The sequence below is a fragment of the Dermochelys coriacea genome, chromosome 7 (genome assembly GCF_009764565.3).
Source record: "Dermochelys coriacea isolate rDerCor1 chromosome 7, rDerCor1.pri.v4, whole genome shotgun sequence".
Classification (NCBI taxonomy): Eukaryota; Metazoa; Chordata; order Testudines; family Dermochelyidae; genus Dermochelys; species Dermochelys coriacea.
Window position 1 is genome coordinate 83,577,225 of NC_050074.1, and position 18,046 is coordinate 83,595,270.

The 18,046-nt window shown below is 43.9% G+C and overlaps 2 protein-coding genes across 9 annotated transcripts in view; both read left to right on the top strand.

The window, feature by feature from the left end:
* The window catches only part of LOC119858395 (prosaposin), a 34,534-nt gene extending 22,839 nt beyond the window's left edge, over positions 1 to 11,695 (top strand). For all 5 annotated transcript variants that reach the window (XM_038408926.2, XM_038408928.2, XM_038408925.2 and 2 more), the window contains 7 exons: positions 204 to 320; positions 3,046 to 3,147; positions 3,442 to 3,625; positions 3,849 to 4,012; positions 7,731 to 7,811; positions 8,461 to 8,568; positions 9,256 to 11,695. In XM_038408926.2, the coding sequence (XP_038264854.1) occupies positions 204 to 320; positions 3,046 to 3,147; positions 3,442 to 3,625; positions 3,849 to 4,012; positions 7,731 to 7,811; positions 8,461 to 8,568; positions 9,256 to 9,291 (792 nt within the window). In that variant the 3' untranslated portion in view covers positions 9,292 to 11,695. The remainder of the gene's footprint in view (positions 1 to 203; positions 321 to 3,045; positions 3,148 to 3,441; positions 3,626 to 3,848; positions 4,013 to 7,730; positions 7,812 to 8,460; positions 8,569 to 9,255) is intronic.
* A 960-nt stretch (positions 11,696 to 12,655) lies between these two features.
* The window catches only part of LOC119858396 (prosaposin-like), a 47,948-nt gene continuing 42,557 nt past the window's right edge, over positions 12,656 to 18,046 (top strand). For 2 of the 4 annotated variants that reach the window (XM_043518183.1, XM_043518184.1), the window contains exon 1: positions 12,656 to 12,739. In XM_043518183.1, coding sequence (XP_043374118.1) covers positions 12,670 to 12,739 — 70 coding nt within the window. In that variant the 5' untranslated portion in view covers positions 12,656 to 12,669. Of the gene's footprint in view, positions 12,740 to 15,599; positions 15,786 to 18,046 lie in introns of those variants that run through there. The other 2 variants (XM_038408930.2, XM_038408931.2) reach the window with 2 other exon arrangements.

The window sequence follows — 18,046 nt, forward strand, 5'->3', positions numbered from 1 at the left end:
TTTGTTTCCTTCCACAGTACTTGAATCTGAGAACAATCTTCTTGCACTTTTAAAGCTCCTTTGTTGTATTGCTGCTTTTTCAATTCTGGCCTATCTTCTCCCCCCCCCCCCCCCTTTTTTATGGAATCTGAGGTTAAATAGAATCTGTGTGGAATCTCTTAAATTCTCTCTTTAGCTGATGTGTGTGTCTATCTCTCTCCCAGCAACCAAAGGATATTTGTGTCATGGTTGGATTCTGTTCTTCCCTGAAATCTGTGCCCCTCCTGACTCTGGTGCCTGCAAAAGTGATGCATGAAGTGAAGATGGAGTCTGTGGAGGAGGTAAGATATGGCTTTCAACACCACCTGCTGCTTTCTTGTAAAAGGATCAAGGCTACTTGAGCTAGATGATGATGATGAAGTAAAGCTATATAGATGAATGCAGACTTCCAGATTTCCATTTCAGTGCACAGAACTAGTCTCCTAGCACATTAAACTATTGACCATCGCTGGTTAGTGTTTTAGTTTAAGAAGCTGCTTCCTTTCGGAGAGTTGCATTTTGGGGCAGGCACAGAACAAAGCTATGAGGTACCATTTTAATCTTTAGTCAAATATGAATTATAGTACAGTACTAGACTATGTCCAGGACGTCTTTCAGTTGCTTATAGCTTGAATTTTGAACAACCGTTTTTTTTTTTTTTCAAGCATTATTAGAGGCACTAGGCCTTATTGAGGACTAAATCTTTGATAAAATTGAAGTTTAACCTATGTTTGGTGTTGGATGCTTTTGATGATTTTACCTTCTTTAAAAAAAAGACCATATTCATACATATAACTCAATCAGCTCAGTTATATTTATTTTGTTCAAACTTTCTGATAATTGGTTCCCCATCACCTTTTGTCTGAGGTGAAGGATGAGAAACTTTAGCCCAAAAGAGAAGTCTTTTCAGATAGTTACAATGCACTGGAAATAGGGACTTTGAGAAGAATGTCTTTTACAGTAGACTCTCTGGTACAGGAAACTGGAGGATGCTTGTAGTTCAAATTGATTTGGTCCTGAAGATCTGAGTGAGCTCTGTAGCTTTTTAAAAATCAATGCAGATAATAGAATCCAAGTTTCAGAGTAGCAGCCGTGTTAGTCTGTATTCGCAAAAAGAAAAGGAGTACTTGTGGCACCTTAGAGACTAACAAATTTATTAGAGCATAAGCTTTCGTGAGCATCCGATGAAGTGAGCTGTAGCTCACGAAAGCTTATGCTCTAATAAATTTGTTAGTCTCTAAGGTGCCACAAGTACTCCTTTTCTTTTAATAGAATCCAAGTAATTGGAGTGGGGAAAAATTGCCTCCATCAATCGATGGTTATCAAACTGTGGGTCAGGACCCCAAAATGGGTCATGACCCCATTTTAATGTGGTTGCTTGGCCTGGCTTAGACTTGCTGGTGCCCCAGGGCTGAAGGCTAAGGTCCTCGGCCCTGGTTGGCAGGGCTCAGGTTATGGCCGTCCTGCCCATGCCTGTGCCTTCTCTCCTTCCCCCCCTCCCCCCCTCCACTGGAGCAGTGGGGCTCTGGCTTTGCCCCACCTCCCTGAAGGGCAGCAGGGCTTGGATTGGCTCAGGCTTCTGTTCTCTTCCCGCCCCGCCCCGCCCCCTTCCCTCCCCCCCCCCCCGGTAATGTAGTAATATTTTTGTCAGAAGGGGGGTTGCAGTGCAATTAAGTAATTAAGTTTGAGAACCCCTGCACTAGATAAACACATATCCTCCTGCCTTTGCAAGTTTCAGTCCACTTCACATAAACTTTTCATTCAGTGTTAAACTGGGCAAGAAGTGACCTTTCCAAGAGCCATTCCTTTCTTTGTAAGACCTTTTTGGAACTTACAAATAGACTTTACATTTCAGTTCACCCATGGCTTTTTGTCCATACTGGCTCCATCATATGCAACTCACTTTTTTCAGCAATTTATCAGTGGTAATTTAGTGTTTTACTTTGTCAGCTCATGAGTCAACAGTGTGCCCTTGTTGACAAGAAGGCTAACGGCAATGCTCCTACTTATACAGCCCAAAATGCTAACAGTTCGAGGGACGTGATCATTCCTCTCTGTTTGGCATTGGTGAGGCCTCATCTGAAGTACTGTGTCCAGTTTTGGGCCCCACACTACAAGAGGGATGTGGAAAAATTTGGAAAGAGTCCAGTGGAGGGCAACAACAATGATTAGGGGGCTGGAACACATGACTTGTGAGGAGAGGCTGAGGGAACTGGGATTATTTAGTCTGCAGAAGAGAATGAGGAGGAATTTTTGATAGCTGCTTTCATCTACCTAAAAGGGGGTTCCAAAGAGGATGGATCTAGACCAGGGGTAGGCAACCTATAGCACACGTGCCAAAGGCAGTACACAAGCTGATTTTTTCAGGCACTCACACTGCCTGGGTCCTGGCTACTGGTCCAGGGGGCTCTACATTTTAATTTTAAATGAAGCTTATTTACTTTACATACAATAGTTTAGTTATATATTATAGACTTCTAGAAAGAGACCTTCTAAAAATGTTAAAATGTATTACTGGCAAACGAAACCTTAAATTAGAGTGAATAAACGAAAACTTGGCACACCACTTCTGAAAGGTTGCTGACCCCTGATCTAGACTGTTCTCAGTGGCAGCAAATGACAGAACAAGGAACAATGGTCTCAAGTTGCAGTGGGGGAGGTTTAGGTTGGATATTAGGAAAAACTTTTTCATTAGGAGGGTGGTGAAGCACTGGAATGTGTTACCTAAGGAGATGGTGGAATCTCCTTCCTTAGAGGTTTTTAAGGTCAGGCTTGACAAAGCCGTGGCTGGGATGATTTAGTTTGGGATTGATCCTGCTTTGAGCAGGGCACTGGACTAGATGACCTCCCGAGGTCCCTTCCAACCCTCATATTCTATGATTCTAAGTCTAATATGGGGAAGCAAGCTGTCATGCTGCCCCTGAACAAATTTCATATTTGGTGGGTGATGTTGGTGTTTTCTGGATCCATTTAACTTTAAAATATTGATACCATAATCATCTTCTATAAATATTGCCTTATACTCAGATGCAGAAAAACCTGGTGCAAGCGGAAACCATCTCTGTCTGCAATATATGTGAGACAATGGTGAAAGAGGTGACCAACCTGCTGGAGAACAACAGGACAGAGGTGTGGTTTTGGTCCAAAGGACAACTCTTGTACTGTGACGTTTTGAAATAGAACGTGCTGAAATGATGCAGCTCCTTGCTTGTAGCGTGTACCGCTGCTGTGTTAGGGATGGGGGGGGAGAGCTGATATGTGGTAACTTTGTATTGTCCTAATAGTGCTCTCTGGGTTCCTCATGCTCCTGGAACAGTGAGATCTGTCCCCCTCCTAAGTGGGATCAAGGGCATAAATGGGTACTAATGGGATTGATTCCATGGATTCTTCCTTCTCACCATGTCTCCCACTCTCTCTTTCCAGGAGGAAATAGTGTATGAAATGGAGAAGCTCTGCTCTGTGTTCCCTCAAAGTATCAAAGACCAGTGTAAGGACTTTGTGGAAATCTATGGCAAAGCTGTCATTGATATGTTGTTGGAGGCAACTAGTCCTGAAACTGTGTGCATCATGCTGAAATGCTGCAGAAGCCGCAAGCCTTCTCATGAAGGTAAGCACTGGGTAACCAATATTGAGTATAAAACACACACTTGTTTAATGTGTGATCAGATTCCCCTGTAGAGACTATCTTTTACTATACTATTTACCTGGACTTCAATTGTTAGCCTCTTGGCTATTCTTTAGTCTAAGAACTGGACCAGCTGCAAGATAGAGGTTTTCAATATAATCGCTCTAACAAAAAATACTAATTGTCGGTCTCTCTCTTTGATCAGTGAGAATTGCTCCAGAGCCGTTGCAGGCTGGTGGCTTCTGTGACGTGTGCAAGCTGGTTGTAAGTTACTTAGATAAGAAACTGGAGTCGAATGCTACAGGAGCTGAAATTGAGGCTGCACTTGAAAAAATCTGTCACTTTGTACCAAAACCTATCCTCGAGGAGGTAAAGTACCTCATCTGGGGAGGGTAAATAGACGTAAAAGTGGTGATTTAGCCATTATGAGGCTAGAGGATCTGAGTGTCAAAATCTAGACCCTATCACCTATCGGAGTGCTTTTTCTCTACCCTGATCCTTAACCCTTCAATAGATTATCCTTTCTAAAATGTAGCTGGGACCAAATGCTTGTGCCCTGTGACTGGATATTAACATCCAAGTCTTCACAGTGACTTCTTCTGTGCTTGAGATGGCTCACTGCCTCCATCTGTGGCAGGTGATATTTGAAATATTATGGAAGGGCTCATGGGCTGTTGACTGCTTTGAAACTAGCCACAGTACAACTAAGTCTCTGGGGAGAGTGTGTGTGGTTCTAAATTGCCCCCAATTGGCAGCCTGATCCTTGATGGGATTTCTGATGCTTGATTCAAAGGATATAAGCTTCCTTTTTGTTCGCAGTACACTGCACAAGTGAAGAGGAAACTTGATCTCTGGCAGATCAGATGGCAGCACCTGCCTCTGGATGTGTGGCAACCTGACTTGTACCAGAAAAAGAGCAATACGAATTGGATAAATGTATAAACCAACTAGCCCAGCAAAATAGTATAAAGACAGACAAGTCACACATTGACTAGTATGAAAATACTGTCTGTCATGCTAAAGCAATTATTGATCAGTCAATTGCAGAAAGTATAATGGTCACAGTGAAGGAATTTGTCCCTTCTCTGGACAGTAAAGGAACTGGGCAGTTGTCTCCTGTCCCATCTTGAACTGAGAGCAGTTTAAAAATCCACCTTTTATACTGAGGCACAAGTTGCTGGATTGTTTCTCTATTAGCTTTCTTGAGAAACTTTTGTAATGACTAGTTTGTGATGCCCTATATCTGAGGTGGAGGGGTTGGAACAGATCACATGTTAAACTGCAGCTGCCCTTTGGTACAGTTTAGGGGATTAACAAAGTTGTCTATAGTATACTGGCTCGTGAGTTAGCAAAAGGCAATGTGATAGTACACCGCTGAAGATATTCTGGTAAACCTTGATTGGGTGGCTGAAGAGTGCTAATGGGCTATAAAAACGAGGAGTCCGGTGACACCTTTAAAGACTAACAGATTTATTTGGCCATAAGCTTTTGTGGGTTAAAAAAAACCCCACTTCAGATGCATAGACCCTGTATTGGATTTGGACTGGTAACCCAACTAAAAGCAGTTATAAGTTGTTGGAGTCACTGGACCGCCTGTAAAGTGAGCTGGTAATCACAATTGGCAATCTTGTTGCAATTCCTCGGCAGAAATCCTAGACTTAATGGTCGTGGAGACTGACAGTCTTCTTGCCTTTAAAGATGGCATCTCCAGCAGAGAGCTGAGGGGTATTGGTGCAGTGGAGTTTGCCCTGCTGCTGCCTGTGCTCAACCTGTTGAGTTTCCATTTCAGATACTTGTCTAATCTCATCAATTTCACTAAATTTTGCTTTAAAAATGTTGAGTTGACTTTTTCTCTCCATAGTACTGTGATTGTCCTTAGAATACTTGTGTGTACTCTGCCTTTCCTCCACCCCTCTGTTCTTTCATGCTTGTGATTGTATTCTAAGCTACTGCTCCTTGAGTTTTAGTTTCAGTGGCAGGTCCGATTTGACGCTCCTTCGAAATTGTATTCAGATATCTAATGGCAAACACTATGATGGTAAAACTTATTGCCTCAGTGAATGCTGTTTGGAGGAAGGAAAGGAGTGTCTTGTAAATTTTTTTTTTTTTCCAATAAATCCCTTCACATATCACAATCTAAGACAACAAATGTTAGTGTAAAAAGGGGAGGGGAAAAAAAAAGAAAAGGTTGGGGGTGGGGGAAGACTTTAAATTAGACCAAAAATAAAGGCCTATTAATATAACACAAGGACCGTGTTAAAATCACAATTAATAAACAAAAGTCAAGCAGAAATTTAATACACCAATGTTGGTGTGTCAAATGAGGCCTGATTGGTAGACAAATTTGGTAGGCAAAAGGATGGGCTAATCTTCACATCACTCCACATTTGGGTCCTAAAGAAAAAGATTTTGGGAGAAAATCTGGCTAAAAGTGCAAGCTTCACCATCCTAATTGCCTCTGCCATATCTCCTGAACCCCCAGCATTTATTCCAATCCCAAGAGGTGTCCTGCCCAGACCAGGTCAAAGTGAGGGACCAGATCTCATTGCTGCCTCCACTAACTCTGGCTGAATCATGAATACCACCTGGGATGTGAAACTTTTTTGGCTTTGTCTCAACTACGCCGTTTTTTAATCAACAAAAGTCAGCTTTCATTGACAAAACAGTGGAGGTGTACACGCTGAAATTCCATTGCAACTCCCCTGCTATGCCAACATCATAAAATGACCTCAACGTTAGGCATAGGACTTATGCCTGTATAGTTAGGGCAATGCAGTGTCTTTGTAGAAACAATATTCCCTAGGTTGGCTATCATTCTTGTCAATTTCACAGTGAGCTGTGAAATTGACAAGAAAGCCAGCAGCTAGAGTCCAGCAGCCCTCTGCTCCCAGTGGGGATCCCCAGGGTTGCTGGATCCCGCCCCTAGAGGGGCACATTGGTTGTCTTGTCAATTTTGTGGCTCTAGAGGGGGCAGCCAAGCTCCTGGTAAGGAGCTGCCAGCAGAGCTGAGACCAGGCTCCCACACTGCTCCTCTTGGGTCAGCTGAAGCTCTCCTGGTGAGGACCCACACCACTGACCCATAGAGGATAGATTGCACATCAGCTACTGCAGTAATTAATGCGGTGGCTGTAAATCAACCTAAATAGGTCAACTTATCTTTGTCATGTAGATGTAACCTTTGTCTCTTTCCACTGACCCCGTGTATCCTTTTCCTTCCCTGCCTTGTTTCTTCTGTTTCCTATCTCTCTCCTTTTTTTCCTTCTGTCTAAGTCTGGCTTTAGGCCTCTAAACAAAAAAGATAAAATGCAATGCCCCAAACAGCCTGATGCCGGTATGAGTTTCTCAGGTCTCAGGGTGACTGATAAGACTGTGGTACATGTGTCTTTGAGCAGTGAGGCTGAAAGTTAGCATCAGAGACAAGCTGCATTTTTTCTTTTCTCTTTTCTTTTGGCTTCATCTTATAGCGAGTGGATTGGACTTTAGCAACAACAGCTCCAGCCCATCTCGACTAATTTCTTCCCCTTTTCTCAAAAAGACAGTTATTGCCATCTTAGTACTCTCTAAACGACAGTCTAACAAGGGGAGACTTCCTTCTGTAAACTCTCTCCAGCTGAAGGGAAAGGAACAACCAGCAATGTTACAATAAAAGCCTTACTTAATACTTTGCATTTCAGATGCTTTAACCATTTTTCCTTCTTTTCTGTAACTTAAGATATTTACCATGGTAGTAAGGCTAAAACAAGGGTTCTCAAACTGTGGGTTGGGACCCCTCAGGGTTGTGAGGTTCTTGCATTGCTGGGGGGGGGTCGTGAGCTGTCAGCCTCCATCCCAAACTCTGCTTTGTCTCAGCAGTTATAATGGGGGGGGTGCTTTTAATTGATAAGGGGTGGTCATACTTACAGGCTTGCTATATGAAAGGGGTCACCAGTACAAAAGTTTGAGAACCACTGGGCTAAAGTCTCTCTATATATCAAACCCCTTGTTTAACACAACTGAATGTTACAGTGACAGGGTCTTAACACCTTTAGCCCACATATTCCATCTAAATTTAATACAAAATGTCTCAATAACCTATGTCTTGTTACAGTGTGTTCAGTTTGTGGACCAGTATGAGCCGATACTTCTGACAATCTTGACAGAGATAATGGACCCAACTTTTGTATGCATTGTAAGTAATTCATGTAGCGAACAAAATTTCTGTGTAGAATAAACTCTCCAAGGCAGGGACTGGGCTGGACCTTTGTGTGTATGTACACAGTGCCTAACATGCACAGGCTCCGCTCTAATGTACATAATAAGTACACCATCAGCAGAGTGCATTAGGCCTTGCAAGACTAGTCTTCTGGTCTTTGGCAAGGCTGAAGGAGAGCAGGGGGGTTACAGTATCTCTCCCCTTTGCATAAGTGAAATGATCAGATCTGTATTTCCAAAATCTTAAGTACAAGGATTTTACCTTTCGTGACTAACTCAGACTCTCTCCCATGTGAGGTCTCCTGCTTCTGGTAGGATCTTGTGTATTAAGTCGAGACCAGAAAACAGCATATAAGCTGAAATTGTCTAATGTCTGAGACCTGGTGCCCTCTGAAGGGGTGTCTCAGAAGTCTGTTAATTCAGTCTGTAGCTGAATGGTCAGTAGCAGTCTGGCATTGCAGGTGTGGAAGCTCCTAGCACTGCCTCTGCTTTGGCTACATCTTCCAACCCCTGTTGGCAACAGTCATAGCTGTACAAGCGGGACTGAATCATGAGGGAGGAAGTGAGATTACTGAATGTAAATGGAAGACACCACTTACCTTTCTCTCCTCTCTTTCACTGCTCAGAAACTAGGAGTCTGTGTGTCAACTAAACAGCATCTCTTAGGGTCAGAAGAATGTGTGTGGGGCCCAGGCTACTGGTGTAAGAACTTGGAGACTGCAGCTCAGTGCAATGTAAGTCATTAGGGATTTCCTCTTCAATATCCACTCTGAGGTGGTGCTGCAAAAATAATGCTCAAAGCTGAAGAGAAATACAACAGCTTTTGTTAGAACTCCTACAAATACTATGTTCTGGCTTCTGTAACATCCTTCAAATTCTAAATTCCAGTTTCAGAAAGCAAACAAGTGGGTCCCATTAGACAAGGGTGTCCTGGGATTAATTATAGGCTCTTTCTTACCTGTTGTTGACTTGCAGCAAGAATGTTTCCCATCACCTTAATTTCCTATCCCCAACCTTTCATATGGTACAAAACAAGCCCTGTATTTAGCCATGTATTTTTAGCCAAGGAGGATTTAACATGGCTCCTTAATGGATGGATTCAACTGGCAACAAAAACAAGCTGGAGGAATTGCAGTTAATTGGTGGGGGATGTTTCCTCTGGCAGGATGCAATCTCTAGGCCCTGATAAGAAAATGACAGATTTCAGCTGCTGATTCAGAGGCCTCTAATGTTTGAGTTCCTGTCCTCTTGTCTTTCCTTGTGAAGCCCCTCACAATGAATTTGATTCAATAAAAAAAAACTTTGCCCACGGAGTCCTGGGTGTTGTGGAGAGGCCACAAGCTGTTCATGTTGGTGGTTTCACTTAAAGCTAGCAAGCTGTCTTTTGCCCTTCTTCTACTACTCCTTTCTCTCTTTCCTAGGCTGTCGAGCACTGCAAACGTCACGTGTGGAACTAGAAGAAATCTTTAATTCTGAAAATGCGCAGGGTGTTTGTGTGTGTTTAAATTGTGGGGTAAGGTTGGCAGGAGAGCTGAATCTCCCTCCTCTCCTTGCCTTCTTAACTTCCCAATCCTGAAGTTCCTTTGTCATTCTTTTATAGTAGTGCTGCAGAAGGTTCTGATCTGCAACATTGACATAACAGAGGCTATTTTTGATCATACAGTTTAGTTGATTATACGCTAAAAGAATATGCATTATACTGTGGATTTTGACCAGTAGGGTGGAGTATTTACAATCCTGGAAGGAGTGGCATACAGTGAAAGTGAAACGAAGACAAAACCTTCTTGTGTCAGTTCTAAAAAGAATCGGGATAGTGTCTAAACTTTAAATGTTTTTGTAGTCACTGGTTGGGAAGACCTCCATATGCTCTCGAGTGCTCTGCATAAACATCTGGCAAGAATATTAAATTATACAGTAATTGTAAAGTTAAATTTTCCTTGTGTAATCTGCGGAGGGAACAGTGTTAGGGTAAATAAGTCCACAAATCCCTTGGGCTGGAATTTTCAAAGTTTTTTTTATAGTTATGTAAAGAATATGCACCTAGAAAATATTTAGGGGTGGGTGGGTGGGGGTGTGTGTGTGTGTGTGTGTGTGGTCTTTGTGTGGGGTGGAGCAGCTCTTGTGTTGAGCTCATGGCCAAGGTTTAAAGGTGTGATCCAGTGTAAATAGATCGTTGATTTCAGTAGACTTGGGGCCTGATCCAAACAAGTTGTTGGGAGTGGGATTGTGCCACATAAGGCTTTATGAAGTGAAAAGTTAGAAATCCCAGAGCATGCCTGGGCAGTGCATTCTCCTTGGACCTGGCCAGTGCTACAGAGACTACTTGTGGGGAATTTCAAATATATCTTATGATCTGTTGGGGGGGAGGGGAGGGTTAATGTAGATCAAAAAAGCAAAGCTGTGTGCTATGAAAATGAGCTCTAGCTAAAAATGTATGAGGGAAGAAAGAGGAGGGATTGAGGTTAGGTCTCCAGACACAAATGCCCTGCAGATGAGCCGTGCTCATGTTTGCTTCCTTGGATCCATGATGTGGGCCTTGGTACCTAAGAAGCTCTCCTCATCTGCTGGGCAACCAGAGGTGTCTACTCACCTCATGAAGTCTGGAAATGGTAATGATCTGGGGCATTGTGGTGCCATCACTACCAAGAGGAGGACTTGCTGCGCTACTCGGGAGTGCCTCGGGAGTACTCGGGAGTACATGTCTGCCTCCTTTATAGAGCCTCCAAGCTGCCTGATGGTAAGGTGCTGGACCCTGTTCGGGTGGAAAATCCAGACTGCAGGAGCTTTGAGCATCCTGGCCATTTCCTCTGGACCTCATTCTAGAGGCTCTAGTCCAGTGTCCCACGCCACAGGCAATAGGCAAACATTTAAGGCACAGGTCATCCCACTCCCATTGAAAGACTCTAAACTAGTTTGTTGTTGCTGCTGCTTTTCACCAGCCTCATAGCACCCATATCGATGTACAAAATGGTCCCAGTAAGCTAAATCAGTGGATCTAGCACACTTTGGTCAAGGGAGTGTATGAAAGAGGGATAAGAAGAAGGCAGTGATTAATCTAAAGGGTGGGAACAGAGTGGTAAGGTTTTATTTCAGAAGGGCACTGATCCTTGTTTTGAGGTTCACCCAGACAGCTGGTGTTAAGATGGTATGTTTTTCAGTGATCCAGGACTCTAGAACAGCTACCAGGCTCCCTGGCTTTGCCCAGAGCTGCCACCCACTTTCATCCACCCCTCAATCTGTCAGCATCACCAGTGCTCCAGGAGAAACCCTGCAGGACACCCATTAATATACAGAAGTGCTCCGCCTGTGGAAGGCGCACTGAAAATAATAAACACTTGTACTATAGATCTGTTTCTGGCAGCTCTGTTAGCCTGCAAGGGGGGGGGAAATCTTGTTAATGCTGAGCCTATGCAGCGGACCGCATCCCTGCCTAGATTCATGCAACACCGAGCCTGGATAATGTAATAGTACCATATTAGAGCAGTGGTTCTTTGCGCACCAAAGAAATGGGGTCCTTTCTATAGCCTGAGCATTAGAATAATGGAAGACACATTTCAAGAATGTCAAGGTACATTAAACCCTAGCAAAATATGGTAATACATTCCTTTATTTGTAACCTTTCATGAGCATTTTTTTCATATTCATTTCTTTAGAGCACATTAAACCCAATGGCATACGTTCCCTTAGCACGCGGTGAGGAACAAACAGGCACAGAACACCTCAGCCTTCTGTTTTTCTAGAGAATAGAAAACTGTCAAACCATTGGCAAAATTCCATTTATGTGGACATTGACTAGCTCCCCAAACTGGCTTTGCACCACACAACTAATTACCAGTGCATAGTTCTGAACAGAATTTGTTTGTTTTTTTTCTTTTTTTTTTAAAAAAAGACACCTAAAATAAACGTTGAAAATGTCTCTGGAGAAGAGAATATGTATGGCTGAGCACATAACTCTCAAAGTAGGCATAGCTAGAACTTTGAAAATTCCAGTTTCAGCTTATTCAGAGAGCTGCCCGTGATGGTCTGCTTCTCTGTCTGGGCATTCTTTTGGGGTGGGAGTGTGGAGCGGAGGGCAGTTCTAGCAGCACACTTCAGGAACAAGCAAACTAATGCTTTGAGTTAACTTAAAACCACTCAGTTGCAGCTTTACTTTCTCTAGCTGTACATCCTAGTTGACTGAGATCAGTGATTTTATGTTTTTTTTTTTTTTTGTTTGTTTGGATCTGTATACAACTCTGGAAGTTTTTAATCAAAAAAAGGCTGTACAAATACTAAGCATTTGCAGTTTTTCTCCATGATTGCAGGTTTGTGCAGTGGCTTCTGTCTCATCAGGGGTTTTCCTACCCAGAACTGGGGGGAGAGATGTTTTCAGGAAATAGTGAGTTCTCCTTAACAGTAGCATCTCTGCCCTAGAATTATAGGATGTACGATACTGCAACCTTAAATCTTTTAAACTACATGGCATCCTTTTTATTGTGGCAGGGGATAACATGTTGGTTTTCTATAGGTGACAAGGTTTTAATTGTCTCCCTTTTTTTTGGGAAGCAAATGATTAACATAGTCACATTTGGTGAAAGGTGAATTGGAAGCTGTTCTGTGTAGTGTTTCAATACTGGTGTTAGGAACTTTTTTCTTTCTCCTGTAGAACAATAGCATTGTCTTCCTCTAGACTGGAGGGGAAAAATATGCAGTTGCTTTCTGTAGAACATTGTCTTGATTTTGCACTAAAGCTTCTGTAATTAACAATAAAGACTTCCTGAAAACCTGACCTCTTGTGCTTTTTTGCTTTCCTGAAATCTTTTACTGGCTTTGGTCTGTTGATCCAAACATTGTGCATGTTCCTCTGCTGGAAGTTCCCAGGAAGGCCTGAATTTAGAGATCAGATCTTGCCATATGCCTCTAAGGGTTAGATGTCTTGCTAGAGATCCCTTAGCATGTGCTCCCCTTCATGCAATAGCTTCTCACAAAACTGTTGGAACATAGAACAGCACTGACTTTTTGATGGGGTTTCCATCCTTGTCGGAAGAAGGATACATATCGACCTATTTGAGTGGTATCATGGTTTAGAGATCAAAATTTTCTTGTGACTTCATGTGGAACACAAGGCCTGTGGAATGGGAATTTATGCACTGTGAGTGGAGGAACTCGGTGTGGCTGGACTTGTTTCAAGTGATTACCTAATAACTTAAAGCCACTGAGGCTGCTTCTTTGGTAACTAAGCATCGTATACTTGGACAACAAAGGATTGAGAGCCATGCAAATTCCACACCTTCCCTGCTGGAGTACCATGTGGCAATATAAAGAAAGGTCACATGGCCGTGGTAGCTTAACTATTCCAAGCGTATCTACCATGCCAGTGAGCAAACAGACCCGGGGGCATGATGCTTCCTTTTGTGAACTCTGTAGCTGTTCTCTACATTACATCTCCCAGTGATAGAAGTATTTTCTAAGAGGAGACATGGCACAGTAACTGATGTGCACCAGTAAAAGTGCCAACTATCCAGTCGCTGTCTTAATTCAGCTTAAGAGAGACATAGGGCACTGAGGTAGGGAGAGGAAGGACAGAAACTGAGCCCAAATCTTGGGTGGGAGGTATTCAAAGCTATAGCTGAATTGAAAGCGTTTATGGTATAAATCAGGGGTCAGCAACTTTTCAGAAGTGGTGTGCCAAGTCTTCATTTATTTACTCTAACTTAAGGTTTCACATGCCAGTAATACATTTTAAAATTTTTAGAAGGTCTCTCTCTACAAGTCTATATTAAGTAACTAAACTATTGTATGTAAAGTAAACAAGGTTTTTAAACAGTTTAAGAAGCTTCATTTAAAATTAAAATGCAGATTATATCAGTTTAGTGCAGTGGTTCTTAATCTGGGGTGCATGCACCCCCTGGGGGTGCAAGATGCCCTTTCTGGGGGTGCGAGACATGAGGCTTTTTTAAGAAGGTAAATCAAAAGTGCAAATTAAGCACTGGCACATAGGTTTGATGAAACAAAATAGTTGTACTTATGTGTTAACATTATGAGTTTTTTTAATTATTACTGTAATATACAAAGTTTTTAAGCTAATTGTAGTGTAATTTTTGATAAGGAGTGAGAGAACATATTTTGAGAACTCCAGACCGTCAGTGGGCAGAGCAGGATTGGGTGTAGTGTATTAAATTGCTCCCCATAGGAATGTGCTACTTCCAGTATACTACTTATGGCTGCCAGTCCTGATGCTCTGTGCGGCATGGTAAGGGGACAGGGAACAGGGGTGATTGGATGGGCATGGGAGTCCCATGGGGCTGGTTGGGGTGTGGATAGGGGTTAGGGCAATCGGGGGACAGGGAGCAGGGGGGCTTGGATGGGGGAGGTAGGCGTGGGGGGGATCCCGGGAGGGGGCAATCAGGAGACAAGGAGCAGGGAGGATTGGATGAGTAGAGGGTTCTGAGAGGGGTGGGCAGGGGGTCCCAGGAGGGGGTCATCAGGGGACAAGGTGCTGTGTGTGTGTGGGGGGGGGGGGGTTGGGTGGGTCAGGGGTTATGAGGGGGGTGGGAAGTGGACCGGCTGTTTGGGCAAACAAAGCCTTCCCTACCCTGGTGTAGTGTTTAAATTTCCCCCTGTAGGAATGTGCTACTTACTTACAGCTGTCAGTCCTGGTGCTCCACAAGTAGCGCATTTCTACGGGGAGAAATTTAATACACTACACCAGCAGACCAAACCCCAGACCAGCAGCAGGCTGAGCGGCTCAGTCTGCTGCCAGTCTGGGGTTCTGTCCACCGGCTCCTGCCAGCTGGGGTCCCGGCCCCGCTCAACCCGCTGCTAGCCTGGGGTTCTGTTCACTTGGGCTGAGCAGGGGCGGCGGCTGGGCCCTGCGCTGGCAGCAGTGTGCCAGTAAAAATCAGCAGCACACATGCTGCAGGTTGCCGACCCTTGGTATAAATCCTCTTCTTGAGATCTCAAACTATGAACCTTTTCTCCAGGGACAAAAGTAGTGAGGAGTCCATATATGCTGGCCTTTCCTCCATGCTCCAGTACCAGGATTCCAGGCACTGCAATTGGCTGGCAGGAGTCCACTGTATCATCCATACTGAGCAGGAGAAGCCTGTAGATTAGCAGGCTCAACCATTCTTGCCAACACAGATCCCCTCTCTGGGCTAGTGCACGTTGTGTCACAGGACCCCAAAGCAACATTAAGGTGGTGCAATGCCATGGCTGTGCTCTGGAGACACAAGGCAATATCCGTCTACAAGCTTGACTTGCATTTCAAATGACTTCCCTCTCTGTTCTCTACCCTTGCTGTCTCTTACCTGGATGTGTCCTGGTCAGAGGGATGCTCTTAGTCTCAAATATATGAACTGGGTTTTCATAGGTGGGGGGTGGGGAAATGTCTTTAGTCATCTGGGAAGTAGCAAGTTGGCTGCCTCTAAGCATAACATTTCACCACCAAGAATCTGCTTGCTCTATACTCAACTACAAAAATAGTATGGAAAGTGACCTATCAATATGGGGTGAGGCAGGGGAGGCTTGTGTGCTGCTGTGTTCAGTATGAAATAGCCAGTCGGTTTTAGCCACCACTTCTCCACACCCCCACTGATTGCAGGAACCAAGACAGGAGTAGGACAGTCTCCTTCCACCTGCAGGGAACAGGTCATTGTGCTGAGCAGTATCGGGTTGTTCTTCAGCTGTCCTGGGGACGCACTCAGTTCTCGCTCCTTCCTCAGCATAATTTTGGTAATTATTACAATGATGTGCAGGGGAATGGGTGTGGCGATGATCTTGTGGGTGTCAGCTCACTCCTCGCTGCCTGTCTCTGAGCTGCTCAGTGTTGGAGAGGCACAGCAGAGGGTAAAGCCCTGGAGAAGTTAGCTCTGATTCCAGCCACTGAAGGATTTTTAACCAAGAAACAGCATGAACCACATGTGGAAGGGCTGGGTGCTGCTAATCGCTCTCTACTTGGCTTCCTACCAAGGTAAGGTCAGGCTGGTTTTTCCTCTCCTTAAAAGAGGGCACCAAAACAACCACCACTCTTATTGTATCTGCTGTTGTCTGATCTTAGAAAGATGAGTGTTTGCTTTCTGGCCCCTCCCCAGCCCCCCCAAATCATGTTCCGAGAGATTGAGGATGTGCAGTATTCTATAGCTTTTATTTGTGGGTTAACCCTTGCCCAGCTAGGAAGCAGGCACAGCACATTTGTCCTGCATTCTAGGGGAAGGATGTACTTGGTTTGTTCCCATGCAGCAGAGCAGGGACAATTGCATCTGAGTTCATAGCAGACTTTTCCTGCAGTCTAGAGAGATGCTCTATTTGCGTCTCATTTCTGCAGAGGTGCTATGTACATAGGAGTGTTAGATGTCCCTTCTGATTGATTCTGTGAGTGGGTAGAACGCTATTCAGAGCTGCCTTTGCATTGATTCATGAACGGTCTGCTCCCGTTTTTATTTATTTAAAAAAAAAAATGCTGGCTGACCAGCTCTGAAGCTTTTCATAACCTGATCAGAAGAATACTTGCATATAAGCTAATGCTGGTCATGGCGCCAAACTTCAGCGGGTCTTTGGGTGAGTTCTTGTTAGGGTTACCATCTCATGTGGAATCTCCAGAACTTCACTGGCTATAGAGAAATCTCACAACTGCAGCTTTGGATATTTGCTAGTCAAAGTCATGCACTGAAAATTAAAGCTGTGACTTACCAGTAAATAGATTTGGATTGAGAACCCAAAGTCCACCAGACTCCTTGTAATACTAGAAAACTGATTGTGAGATACGTTCAGATCGGATAAGTATGTGATCCCTGTTGCAGCATTAGGGAGAGGCAAAGAAACACCAAATTCCCCAAGGGAAAATCGCATGCAGTCCCAAAGCTGGCAATCGGTTTTACTCTGTGTAGGCAGAAATACTTGTTTAAAATGGAGATGAAAATTCTTTCCCAGTCCACCTACAACTACCTTGGTTCTACCTGTCAGTTTGCCTGGTATCTGGGGTGTGCTGTTTGGGTGTGGTGATCTGCCAAAACACTGACCTTTAGAGCAGGACAAGTGCCAAGAGCACCTCCCTTGATTTGAGGAACCGGGAATAAAAATATTCAAAGCAGAGTGAGAAGTAGCTAGCTGGGAAACTCAGGAAAGTTTGTCAGCAGCTAGCATGTCAGTGCCTGCAAAGCCAACAGCCAGAGCTAGAGTGCTTTTCAACCTCCTGTGCTAGTCTGGCCAATGAAGTGATGTAAGGTGGCAGGGTGTGTAACACACAACTATGCAGGATACGCCAAATCAGGAAGTGAGTTAAGCTAAACCAAATTTAAGGCCATTCTAATTCTGACTGAGAGGATCTACACAGGTGTTTAATTCAGTTTAACTAATCCACTTTAAAATCACTCCTTTTAGTTTTGATTTTTTTTATTGTCCATGTGTAGACCAGTCCCATAAGTTTGCACGGGAAGATATTGCACTCCAAATTTACACCCTATTTTACTCTAGAATAGTGGTGTGTGTGTGTGTGTGTGTGTGTGTGGACAAGATTTAGCTGGCACCTTTACAAACTCATAGGTAGATTAGGTTATCTGCATGTGCAGCTCTTCCTGAGTACCTACGTAAAGAATACTGGGGAGCTAGGCACTTGGTGCAGTATAAATGCTAGACATGGCATTAAGGAAAGGGGGAGGTGTTTGATTCCCCTGGAAATCCTTGTGGATTTATATGAGCTCTTGAGAACCCATCTCCATATACTGGGCAAATGCCAGACTATGGGGTAGTGGTAGGTCAAACAAGGTATTGGGTATATCTTATGTTTGGGTACCTGGTGTTTCTGTTAGATCCTAAGCATCAGGTCTGTAACCCAAAGAAATCTGAGCTCACAGGTTTATTCTGTACTGTAGGGATTTGCACTGATCTGCCATTTAAGGTAATATAGATAAACTTTGAGTTCTCTGTAATTTGAGGTCTGATCAGCTGTGCCCTCCCACCCAGCTTTTGTAGCAGGGAGTCAGGCTTACTCCTGTTAAGTGAGAGAACCTAAAGATCTCATCTCTGCCCCCAACATCACCCCCATATGGGGCTGTTTTGGGATCATTTTACAACATGTAGTTGGGATAACGGGAAGCATGGCTCTAGGTGCATGGATTGATTTGGGATGGGTGTCTGTGGAGGGAGTTTATACAGAGCTATCTGTGGGGTGTGATCTGATTATCCATATGCATAGATTCTAAGGCCAGAGGGAACCACTGATCATCTAGTCTG